This window comes from Corythoichthys intestinalis, chromosome 17, assembly GCF_030265065.1.
Source record: "Corythoichthys intestinalis isolate RoL2023-P3 chromosome 17, ASM3026506v1, whole genome shotgun sequence".
Lineage (NCBI taxonomy): Eukaryota > Metazoa > Chordata > Actinopteri > Syngnathiformes > Syngnathidae > Corythoichthys > Corythoichthys intestinalis.
Genome location: NC_080411.1, coordinates 14,729,586 through 14,742,214, shown reverse-complemented (window position 1 = coordinate 14,742,214; position 12,629 = coordinate 14,729,586). Strand labels below are relative to the sequence as shown.

General features: G+C 41.0%; 2 protein-coding genes across 4 annotated transcripts in view; one reads left to right on the top strand and one right to left on the bottom strand.

Moving 5' to 3' along the window:
* Nucleotides 1-8,676, top strand: part of jmy (junction mediating and regulatory protein, p53 cofactor) — a 52,986-nt gene extending 44,310 nt beyond the window's left edge. Inside the window, exons 9-10 of one of the 2 annotated variants that reach the window (XM_057818422.1) lie at nucleotides 2,214-2,667; nucleotides 4,763-8,676. In XM_057818422.1, coding sequence (XP_057674405.1) covers nucleotides 2,214-2,667; nucleotides 4,763-5,067 — 759 coding nt within the window. In that variant the 3' untranslated portion in view covers nucleotides 5,068-8,676. The remainder of the gene's footprint in view (nucleotides 1-2,213; nucleotides 2,668-4,762) is intronic. The other variant, XM_057818421.1, reaches the window with a different exon arrangement.
* The window catches only part of LOC130905241 (homer protein homolog 1), a 25,574-nt gene continuing 19,200 nt past the window's right edge, over nucleotides 6,256-12,629 (bottom strand). For both annotated transcript variants that reach the window (XM_057818423.1, XM_057818424.1), the window contains one exon: nucleotides 6,256-12,507. In XM_057818423.1, coding sequence (XP_057674406.1) covers nucleotides 12,319-12,507 — 189 coding nt within the window. In that variant the 3' untranslated portion in view covers nucleotides 6,256-12,318. The remainder of the gene's footprint in view (nucleotides 12,508-12,629) is intronic.

The following is a 12,629-nucleotide window of genomic DNA, read 5'->3' as shown; positions in this document are numbered from 1 at the left end:
TCTTATACAGTAGATTAGCGTTTAGCGCTCTTTATTAGCGCTTAGCGCTTTACTGCTTTAAGATGGCGGCTATTTGCTAACGCTGCCCAGACGCGGCCTAGTCTGTCATTGGGCAACATACATGTGATCTCTATGAGACTCACTGGACGCTACCTGCAACTAACGTAGCATGAGCGGGCTAGTATTTAGCAACGTCGGCGTCGTTTGTAGCGGTTGTCGGCTGCAGTAAGTTTTTTTTTTTTTTTGCTTCTTCCTCTACGACGTGACATCAGCGCGTTGTCCCGCATTAAAAGTAGTCCGAGCAAAACGTGATGCTTAGAGCTGTCAAAATAAACGATTACTCGAGGTGAATAAAATTACTCGGATCAGTTTTTAAACGCGAGTTACTCGAGTTGCTCGAGTATTCGTTTCAGCTCTACTCCAAAGCAACAGAAAGTGACCTGAAATCAATAGAAAGTTATCCAGAAATGCCCCAAAATGTATAGGAAGTGAGCCACAATCAATAGGAAGTGACTGATTCCTGAGTTACTTCCTTTTCAGTAACCCTTAATCAACAGGAAATGACCTGTAAATGCCCCAAATTGCACAGGAAGTGGGTCAAAAATCAACATGACTTGGCCTGTAAATACCACAAAATCAATAGGAAGGGACCAATGCCCGAGTCACATCCTTTTAAGTAACTCGAAATCAACAGGAAGTGACCACTTCCTGAGTCCCTTTCTTTTCAGCTACCCAAAATCAACAGGAAGAGACCTGTAAATGCCCCAAATTGCACAGGAAGTGACAAAATCAACAGGAAGCGAGCCATAAATACCCCAAAATCAACAGGAAAGTGACTTGTAAATATCCTGAAATTAACAGGAAGTGACTCATAAATACCTCAAAATCAACAGGAAGCGTCCAACGAACAGGAAGTGACCTGTAAATACCTGGAAGTCACTTCCGTTTAAGTAACCCAAAATAAACAAGAAGTGATCTGTAAATGCCACAAATTGCACAGGAAGTGAGCCAAAATCAACAGTCGGTGACCCGTTAACACCCCAAACATCAACAGGAAGTGACCTGTACATAACCCAAAATCAACAGTAAGTGACCTAAAATCAACAAGAAGTGACCACTTCCTAAATCACTTCCTTTTAAGTAACCCAAAATCAACAGGATGTGACCTGTAAATGTCCCAAAGTGAACAGGAAGCGAGCCAAAAACAACAGGAAGTGACCTATAAACAAGAAGTGACCACTTCCTGAGTCACTTCCTTTTCAGTAATCAAAAATCAACAGGAAGTAACTGGTAAGTATCTCGACATCAACAGAAAGTGATCACTTCCTTTTAAGAAACCCAAAATCAACAGGAAGTGACCAGTGAACAGGAAGTGACCTGTAAATGCCACAAAATCAACAGGAAGTGACTCGTAAATACCCTGAAATCAACCACTTCCTATTCAGTAACCCAAAATCAACAGGGAGTGACCTGTAAGTTCCACAAATTGCACAGGAAGTGACCTGTAAATACCTCAAAATCAACAGGAAGCTACCAATGAACAGGTAGTGACCCATGAGTGCCCCAAAATAAACAGGGAGCGAGCAAAAGTCAACAGGAAGTGACTCATAAATACCTCAAAATTGACAAGAAGTAACCGATAAACAGGAAGTCACCACTTCCTGAGTCACTTCCTTCCAAAACTCAACAGGAAGTGACTCGTAAATACCTCAAAATCAACAGGAAGCGTCCGACGAACAGGAAGTGACCCATGAGTGCCCCAAAATAATCAGGAAGCGGGCGAAAAAAACGATAGGAAGTGACTCGTAAATACCTCGAAATCGACAGGAAGTCACTAATGACCAGGAAGTGACCACTTCCTGTGTCACTTCCTCTTCAGTAACCCAAAATCGACAGGAAGTGACCTGTAAAGGCCCCAAATGGCATAGGAAATGACAGATCCTGAGTCACTTCCTTTTCAGTAACCCAAAATCGACAGGAGGTGACCTCTAAATGTCCCAAAAGGAAAAGAAAGTGAGCCAAAATCAACAGGAAGTGACCTGTAAATGCACCAAATTTAACAGGAAGTGACCACTTCCTGTGTCATTTCCTTCCAAAATTGAGTCATGAACTGACCCAAAATCAACAGGAAGTAACTTGTGAATAGTTTTCGTGGCTGGCAAAAACAGCAGCAATTCTTTCAACTAAAACGCTTCATGTTCTTCCTCTCATAGCGTTATCCCGGCCACGTGACCCTGAGGTCCAGTCGCATGAAGTTGTTTCAAACGCGGCGGCGAGCGGGTCCACCTCCCTGCACGCAAGCGGCAGGCGTCCAAACCGACCGCGTCGTGTCGGACCTGCCCCAACTCTCGGCGCCTCCTCAGGAAGACGCCTGCGAGTCCTTACCCGCCGTCCTCCTGAACCAGCCGGACTCTCCTTCTCCAGAGTTCCTCTCCCTACCCGCATCTGTAGTCACCCTGGGTGCCGTCCCTCCGCCACCGCCTCCGCTCCCTCCTCCGCCGCCACCGCCCGCCAGCGCGGTGCCGCGTCCGGCGATACCACGCGAGTCCGGGCCCGCCTCGCTGCCCTTGGCTCCCTTTTCGCCACGCTTTTTCGACAGCAGCCAGCTGTTGACAGCCAGGAAGAAGCTGAAAAAGACGGCTGAGGGCGCCACTCAGTGGAGGAGAGGTGAGACTGCAGTCTTTTGTTGTTTGGTTAGCGTTATTGCATTAGCGTGAACATGTTACTCTTATAGCAAATTAATAGAAATTGAATTAAATGCTATTACTTAGCTCACATGTGAATCATGGGATGCCATTGACAGCGATAGATGTCCAATCCAATTTGATTGGGGGGGGGTGCTGCATAATGGATTGGACGTCTATCGCCCTTGATGGCAGCAAATGACCTAATTTACACTCCCAAAAATTAATAATTTAAATAAATGTATTAAAAGTTATAAAATAGTATTTAAAAACAATTACAAGTATTATAACTTGTATTAAAATGTCTAAATACATAATTGTTTAACAAAATCGGAACGTCATGCGATTAACCCCTTGAGGCCTGAAATTACATCTAACATATTGGAAAGCTTACAGTATTTAAAAAATAAAAATCACGAAATTTAAGAATTTTTAAAAATTAATTTTTCCAATTTAATTTTCGATAGTTAGCATTTTTTACTTGTATTTTAAACTTATTAGCACGGAGCCCCTAAAGGGACATCGACAGAAAAGAAATTTAAGCAATCTGGTAAACATTTGCATTATATAGCATTTAAGTTGGCGGACTTTTGCTATGCATGTTAGCCATTTGTTGTAAACATTAGCATTATATAGTATTTAAGCTAGCTAAGTGTTGTAAACATTCGTATTATATTGCAGTTAAGCTAGCGGATTTTTGCCATGCAAGTTAGCCAATTGTTGTAAACATTAGCATGATACAGCATTTAAGCTAGCAAACCTTTGCTATGCAAGTTAGCCAAGTGTTGTAAACATTCGTATTATATTGCAATTAAGCTAGCGAACTTTTGCGATGCAAGTTAGTCAATCGTTGTAAACATAAGCATTATTTAACATTTAAGCTAGCAGACTTTTGCTATGCATGTTAGCCACTTGTTGTAAACATTAACAATTAAGCTATCGGACTTTTGCGATGCAAATCAGCCAAATGTTGTAAACATTAGCAATATATAGCATTTAAGCTTGCAGACTTTTGCTATGCAAGTTAGCCAAGTGTTGTAAACATTAGCATTATATAGTATTTAAGCTAGCTAAGTGTTGTAAACATTCGTATTATATTGCAATTAAGCGAGCGGATTTTTGCTATGCAAGTTAGCCAATTGTTGTAAACATTAGCATGATACAGCATTTAAGCTAGCCAAGTGTTGTAAACATTCGTATTATATTGCAATTAAGCTAGCGAACTTTTGCGATGCAAGTTAGTCAATTGTTGTAAACATAAGCATTATATAACATTTAAGCTAGCAGACTTTTGCTATGCATGTTAGCCAATTGTTGTAAACATTAACAATTAAGCTATCGGACTTTTGCGATGCAAATTAGCCAAATGTTGTAAACATTAGCAATATATAGCATTTAAGCTTGCAGACTTTTGCTATGCAAGTTAGCCAAGTGTTGTAAACATTAGCATTATATAGCATTTAAGCTAGCCAAGTGTTGTAAACATTAGCATTATACAACATTTAAGCTAGCAGACGTTTGCCATGCAAGTTAGCCATTGGTGTAAACATTCGCATCATATAGCATTTAAGCTAGCGGACCTTTGCTATGCAAGTTAGCCAACTGTTGTAAACATTAGCATTATATAGCATTTAGGCTGGCAGACTTTTGCTATGCAAGTTAGCATAGTGTTGTAAACATTCCCATTATATAGCAGTTAAGCTAGCAGACTTTTGCTATGCAAGTTAGCCAATTTCAACAATTTTTAGAAAACAAATACACAAATGATATAAAAATGTATTAATCAATAAATCTGTTGAATCCCAAGAAATAAAATGTTTATCTTCTATTTTAAATGTTATTCATTTTTATCTGATTTTGTAACTTTTTCATTGCCACGGAGAATGATAGACGTCCATTCATGTGTTGCATCATGAATTATTTATCGCTAGTACTCGTTAATTGCAACCAATGAGTTGAACATAGTCAAAATATTAAGGCAAGTTTAATTGCAATTCACGTGCTATTGAAGGAAATAATGTAAATAAAACAAATGTAAAAATTGCCTGAAACCTTTTTTTCGTTGACAATGTCTCCAGCGAGCTCCCCGATGGACGAGGTGCTGGCGTCCCTGAAGCGCGGCAGCTTCCACCTGCGCAAAGCCGAACTGCGCGTGTTGGGCCCCGACCCGGACGACGATGCCGACAACATCCTGGCGCAGATCCGTCAGGGCGTACGTCTCCGGCAGGTGCGCGCCCCGCCCGAGCGGCCGCGCCGCACCGCCGACCGCTCGGCCGACGCCCTGACGCGGAGCATCCACGAGGCGCTGCGCCGGATCAAGGAGGCCTCGCCCGAGTCAGAGTCGGAGGACGAGGGTTTGCCCTGCGCCGACTGGGAGAACTAGAACACCTCTCTCGGACCCCATTTTTTGTGCAATTTAGAGAACTTTTATATCCGAAGACTCTTTTTTACCAGTGGACCACTACACGTTTGTCACCTGTGTATTTTGATGTTTCCTTGAAGGAGGTCCGCGTGGAAAAATGCACATCACCAAGTTTTGCTTTTTTTTTTTTTTTTGCTGTGTGTGTGATTTGAAATCTTTTCTTCAATACAGGTAGTCCCCGGGTACGCACGAGTTCCGTTCCTATGCCGGCGACATAACCCGAATTTCCGCGCAAGTCTGAATTAACCCTTTAAGTACACCTAGGTACTAGGTGCGTGACAAAATATCGAAATTGTGTTCCTTTGTATCCCAAAAGGTTATCGATATATCGTTTTTAAAAGATCTCCATGTCAAAATAGTGTCCCTGTTAACTCTGGCTGCCATTGACTGCGCTAGACGCCCAATCCATTTCGACTGGAAGAGGTGAATGATCGTAATTTCACGCCAGTATTTCCGATTTTTGGGGCCTTTACACGTCATTTGTTGAGTTTGAGTCACTGCCTATTCGGCCTGCACAATATGTTCAATATCGCAATATGCGCTTTGTTTTAATGTAAGCTTTTTTTCTTCATAAAAGCAGCAATTGTGCATGGCTTCCTGGATCCCTTTTATATATACAGTGAGGAGCAGACGTATTTGCACCCCTTGTGATTTTGCAAGTTCACCCACTAAGAAAATAGGTAGCGGTCTGAAATTTCAATCAGAGATGCATTTCCATGGTAACAGGGATTTTGGCCCATTCCTCCACACAAATCTTCTCTAGATAAGTCAGGTTTCCGGGCTGTCCTTGAGAAACCCGAAGTTTCAGCTCCATCCGAAGAATTTCTATTGGATTGGCTAGGCCACTTCAGAACCTTAATATGCCCTCTATGCTGTGTGCTTTGGATTAGGGGTGTAGCTATCGATTATTTTAGTAGTCGATTAATCGATGAACTAGTTAGTTCGAATAATCGAGGAATCGGATAAGGAACATAAAAAAATGAAAATACCTGAGCTGATCCTCAAACATTATAAAAAAATAAATGTAACAAAGTATAACAAAAGAACAATTGGCTAGATTACATAGCAAAGTCCGCTATCTTAAATGCTATAAAATGCTTTTTTTTTTTTTTTTTTTTTTTTTTTTAAACAATGCTCTTAACAAATGGTTCAAACACATATTCCTACAAAAAAATAGGGCTGTCAAAATTATCGCATTAACGGGCGTCAATTTTTAAAAATTAATCACGTTAAAATATTTGACGCAATTAACGCAGATTCCCCGCTCAGACAAGATTTATATGACAGTACAGTGAAACGCTCACTTGTTGTGTTTTATGGAGTTTTGCCGCCCTCTGCTGGCGCTTGGGTGCGACTGATTTTATAGGCTTCAACACCCATGAGCATTGTGTAAGTAATTATTGACAACAATGGCGGGCTACTAGTTTATTTTTTGATTGAAAATTTTACAAATTTTATCAAAACGAAAACATTAAGACGGGTTTTAATATAAAATTTCTATAACTTGTACTAACATTGTTCTTTTAAGAACTACAGGTCTTGGATCGCTTTAACAGAATGTTAATGCCATCTTGTTGATTTATTGTTATAATAAACAAATACAGTCCTTATGTACCGTATGTTGAATGTATATATCCATCTTGTGTCTTATCTTTCCATTCCAACAATAATTTACAGAAAAATATGGCATATTTTATAGATGGTTTGAATTGCGATTAATGACGATTAATTTTTAAGCTGTAATTAACTCGATTAAAATTTCTAATCGTTTGACAGCCCTACTAAATATACCTATAAACTAAATTACGAATGCAATAAACAAAAACAGCTTATGTTGGTCTTAACAGGGAGAAGCTGGATTCAGCCATGGCAAATCGGGCAGACTAGAGGGCAGTGTATCCACCCAAATAAATAAAGTTAAATGCAAACACTTTCAAAACCATTACAACGCCACTTTCATTAAACAAATACTCGAAGCAGCAAAATTTAACAGTTAACACTACAAAACCCAGCAGGCCGACTTGGCCTTTCCCAAGACAAACACTCCTAATATTCCCTAGCAATGGCCGATTTGGCCTCTCCTCTGCGACTCGTGATAGTTTGTGTCAGTTCAAGTCAAGCTACATTTATTTATGAAGTTTGACACTTTTTAAGCATTTTTTAATTCACTTCTATACTCCACACATAACGACAGAAAGAATGGCTCAAATGTGTGCATTTGTTTTGAAGAAAAAAAAGTGTTTTAGATCTGTAATTTGAGTGTAAAGCAGGAATTGTGTCTATAGTTTAGCAGGACTGAATCAGGAGCATGGAGAATGGATTGTGGTCATTGTGTCTGAAGTTAATGTATGTCGGGTTGCATTTCCATATGAACGGCTGTTGTCTATCAGACAACGACTTGCCAATTCAGAAACACTTGGGTCATTTTTGCCACCTCTGGGTTTTCCGGGGGAGAGGCCATATCGGCCATTGCTTGGGACTAGTAGGAGTACCAGAATTCTCTGGGACTTCGTGTTAATCGATTAATCGTTGCAGCACACACTAAATGTAACTCATAGCGTTAGCATTAACCTAATGCTACAGGGGCGGCACCTGAAATGGATTGGACATAAATGGCAGTCAGCGAGTTTACTTATTTGGCCATAAAATAAACGAGTCCGGCCTACATGAGATCCAATTGCGAACCAAAATAGTTTTGACACCTCTGCTTTAGGCAACAATAAGTTTAACCTATTATTTTATTAATAGCTTTAAAGCTCATGTTAAAATTGGGAAGCAAATTCTGTTTTAAAAAAAAATGTCACCAATTTTGTACTCACATTTTGTTTTTCAGGGTGTTTTTTTCCCCCTCCACACATTTATATAAATATATATTCCATGCGCGCGTGTGTGTGACCAATTTGTTTTTAACGTCGATCCCATCATGTGTTCAACGTACCGTTTTACCACAAAGCATCGGAAGTTAGCATAGCCTTAGCGTCACAGCGCTAACAACACAAATATGGACTCCAAACTGAAAATGCGAGTCCAAACTTCTTTTAAAATGCTAACGTTGTCGCTAGGCGGTTTTTATTTTGGAGTTCTGCTCGTCGTCTGTTTTGTGATGGTTTGTATTTTGAAGTTTTTGACAAGAGTTTGTACTCGGGACCTCACAGCAGATGTGCAATAATATTAATAATAATAATATTAAGCCACGTGTTGATGAACGCGTACCAAAAAATATATCTGCATGCCTCCGTGTATTCAAGTATTTATTGATGCTTCAGATTATTAAAAAACAAAAATTTGTGTTTTTTTTTTTTTTTCCTTTTTAAATGTTGTCCATGCTTCCTTTTCATTGAAAATAAACATTTTTCAAAAGTGACGTATTTCATAAACACGCACGCAAAACCATTTCCAGAAAAAAATATACACAACTATTTTCATTAAAAAATGACTTTTTTTTTGCTTTATTTTAAATTATGAAGAAAAAAATGTTTTTTGATGGTCTTTAGACTCAAAAAACGACCATTTTCCATCGATTTTTCAATTCAACCAGCCCTTAAATTCGCAATGTTTCTCATTTGTCTTTTTTTTTTTTTTTTTTGGCAACAAATCAAAAAAACTGACCAAAAAGGCAACGTCAGCAAAATACATTATTTTCTGTACATGAAAAAAAAAAAAAAAAACATTTGGCAAAAAAAACAAAAAACAAGCTTTAGTTATTTGATAAATAGTTGAAAAATATTGCCAGTTTATAAATACTTAACTTTGGAGATAAACTCACAGTTTTCGCCGCGTAATTGAAAGCAAAGTACCTGAAAGCGACGCTAACCCTCGTCCGCGTCTTCCTCTTTGTATTGCCGCTCGCCATCCACTAGAAAACGGTGTACCGTCATCACCTCCGTGAAGTTGCCCCCTTCCCATAAGACGCAAATTGATATAAAAATGATGTCAATTGTTTGTGCTGTAAAAAGTTTTGTTTGTTCTGTTATTGTTAAGGTATTTACAATTCTTTTATAGGGCAATCTGAAGTCAACCAGCCCTCCATTTTGATTAAAAATGGCGTAGTTTATGCTTCGTTTGTGGTGTGAAAATATTAGTTTGCGCTATCGTTTTTGAGATATCAATTTCGAGTGATGACATCACGCAGCCCCCCCCCCCATTTATTGCAAAATGGAGCCAATAGTTTACACTACGTTTGTGCTGCTATTGTTTTATAAATGTTAACATATTAATTCCGAGCGACGACATCACAGCTTTTCCATATCTAACTGCCGCGGTTGACGGAGCGTACCAACTCTCTCAGTAACAGAGGGGTCCAGAGTGGGCTGGAGATATGAATTTTAAATTGATGACATGACTCGTAGCCCCCCCATTTTACTGCAAAATGGACCACAAGGGGTGCCATTCGTTTGTGCTGCATTTGCGCTAGTTGTTGGGACAACCCTCTGTTATTGAGAGTTGGTACGCTCTGTCAGGCAGCGACACAAGGGCTGCGATTGACGGCATTACTCGAAATTAATACCTCAATATCTATAAAATGATAGCAACACAAACAAACATTTTACAGCACAAACGTAGCACAAACTAATGGTACAATTTCGGGTCCATTTTGCAATAAATGGAGGGCTTGAGATAATATCACGTGATGATGTTACTCGCAGCCCCCCCCCCCCCCCCCATTTACTGCAAAATGGACCCAAAGGAGTGCCATTGATGTCATTACTCAAAATTAATATCTTAAGCGAGATAATTTGTGCTACGTTTGCGCTAGTTATTGGGACACCCCTCTTTTATTGAGAGAGTTGGTACGCTCAGTCAGAGCGACAGAGGGGCTGCGATTGACGTCATTACTCGAAATTAATATCTCAAGCGAGATAAAAAAAATCTTGGCGTGAAACTCATTTGTGCTACGTTTGCACTAGTTATTGCGAAACCCCTCTTATTGAGAGAGTTGGTACGCTCGGTCAGCCGCGACGGAAGGGCTGCGATTGACATTACTTGAAATATCTCAAGCGAGATTTAAAAAAAAAATCTTGTGGCGTTAAAGTCGTTTGTGCTATGTTTGCACTAGTTGTTGGGAAACCCGTTATTGAGAGAGTTGGTACGCTCCAACAGCTGCAGGGGGGAGGGGGTACGGAAAAGCTGCGAGTGACGTCATTGCTCGAAATTAGTATGTCAATATCTATAAACGATAACACAAAAAAATTTACAGCACAAACAAATGGCACCATTTCAGTTCCATTTTGCAGTAAACGGGGCTCGAAATATTGATTTCGAGTGATGACCTGACTTGCAGCCCCCCCCCCCCCCATTGAATGCAAAATGGACCCGATTGACGTCATCACTCGAATGTAATATGTCAATATCTATAAAACGATGGCAACACAAACAAAATTTTTTACAGCACAAACAAGCACAACCCACTCGCAGCTTCTCAGCCTCCAAACTCCAGGGGCTGACGGAGCATACCAACTCTCTTGATAACAGCGGTATCCCAACAACTAGCATAAATAAATGGCAACACTTCAACTTAAGTTTTGCAGAGGATGCTGCGAGTGACGTCATCACTCAAAATTAAAATCTCAAGCCCCACATTTACTGTAAAACAGACCCAAAGTGGTGCCGTTCATTTGTGCTACGTTTGAGCTAGTTGTTGGGACACCCCTCTGTTATTGAGAGAGTTGGTACCCTCAGTCACCAACGCGGGAAGGGGGCTAGAGAAACGCTGCGAGTGACGTCATAACTCAAAATCTCTCAATAGCTACAGAACAATAGCGACAAACACGAAACCTTTTACGGCATAAACGTAGCACAAACAAATGGCACCATTTCGGTTCCATTTTGCAGTAAATGGGGGGGCTTGAGATACTAATTTTGAGTAATGACGTGACCGTACCCCCCCCATTTAATGCAAAATGGACCCAAAGGAGTGCCATCCATTTGTGCTACGTTTGCGCTAGTTCTTGCGACACCCGTCTATTATTGAGAGAGTCGGTGCGCTACAGAGGGGCTGCAAATGACGTCATCACTCGAAATTAATGTCTTAATATCGATAGCAACACAAACGAATATTTTTACAGCACAAACGTAGCACAAATGGATGGCACTCCTTTGGGTCCATTTTGCAGTAAATGGGGGGGCTTGAGATACTAATTTCGAGTAATGTCGTGACCGTAGCCCCCCCATTTAATGCAAAATGGACCCAAAGGAGTGCCATCCATTTGTGCTACGTTTGCGCTAGTTCTTGCGACACCCGTCTATTATTGAGAGAGTCGGTGCGCTACAGAGGGGCTGCATCACTCGAAATGAATGTCTTAATATCGATAAACGATAGTAACACAAACAAATATTTTTACAGCGCTAACGTAGCACAACCTAATGGCACCATTTCACGTCATTTTTGCAATAAATGGGGGGCTTGAGATATTAATTTTGAGCGATGACGTCACTCACAGCTCCTCAGTATCCTAACTCCAGCAGTTGACGGCGCGTACCAACTCTCGATAACAGGGGTATCCCAACAACTAGCACAAATAAATGGCACCACTTCGGGTCCATTTTGCAGAGCTACATTTACTGCATAATAGACCAGAAGTGGTGCCGTTTGTTTGTGCTATGTTTGCGCTAGTTGTTGGGAAACCCCTCCGTTATTCAGAGTTGGTACTCTCCAACACCTGCGACGGACGGGCTGCGATTGACATCATTTCTCAAAATTAATATCTCAAACGAGATGAAAAAATCTTGTGGCGTGAAACTCGTTTGTGCTACGTTTGCGCTAGTTGTTGGGACACCCCTCTGTTATTGAAAGAGTTGGTGCGTTCAGTTAGCCACAGGGTTTGGGATATGGAAAAGCTGTGAGTGACGTCATCATAGCAACACAAACGAAACTTATTACAGCACAAACGTAGCTCAAACGGTTGACATTTTGAAATAAATTTACATCTGATGGGAGGCCAACTTCACAGATTTACTGTCGTCGAGTCCTCGCACCATTGGTTGGTTCATTTGGCTGATGTGATTTGGAAAAAAAAATACTAAAAGTCAGATGATGAAAAAAGGGGAAAAAAATTCCAAGGTGACGGCGGGAAAGGCGTCGAGATGATCCCGTCCGTTCGCTTGGACGTTGTAAACGATCCGAGTGGGCGTGGCAAAAAGGTGAGCGAGTACCATAAGCGTGTAAACATCTGGAGACCTTCTCGGCAGTGGGAAGCAGCCGGAGCTACCTTCTTAGCTGCATTCCAGCAGCTTGGCCAGAGCGTCCCGCAGTTCTGTCAGCTCGAAGATCTTGCCGTCGAGCAGCTGCAGCAGCGAGCGCAGACTCTGTCGGAACACTTCGCGTTCCCGCCGGTTGGCGTCCACGCGCTGCTCCAGCTCGCCCAGCTGCAACTCCAGCGCCTCGTTACGACGCTCCACTTCCTGGTAGAGAAATAGAAAAACAAAGAAACAGATTGCATTACAGTGATCCCTCGGTTTTCATCCTAAACACCGGTGTGTGGAGCAAAAATAATCGTTCATCGACAAAATATTTGCGTCATCGA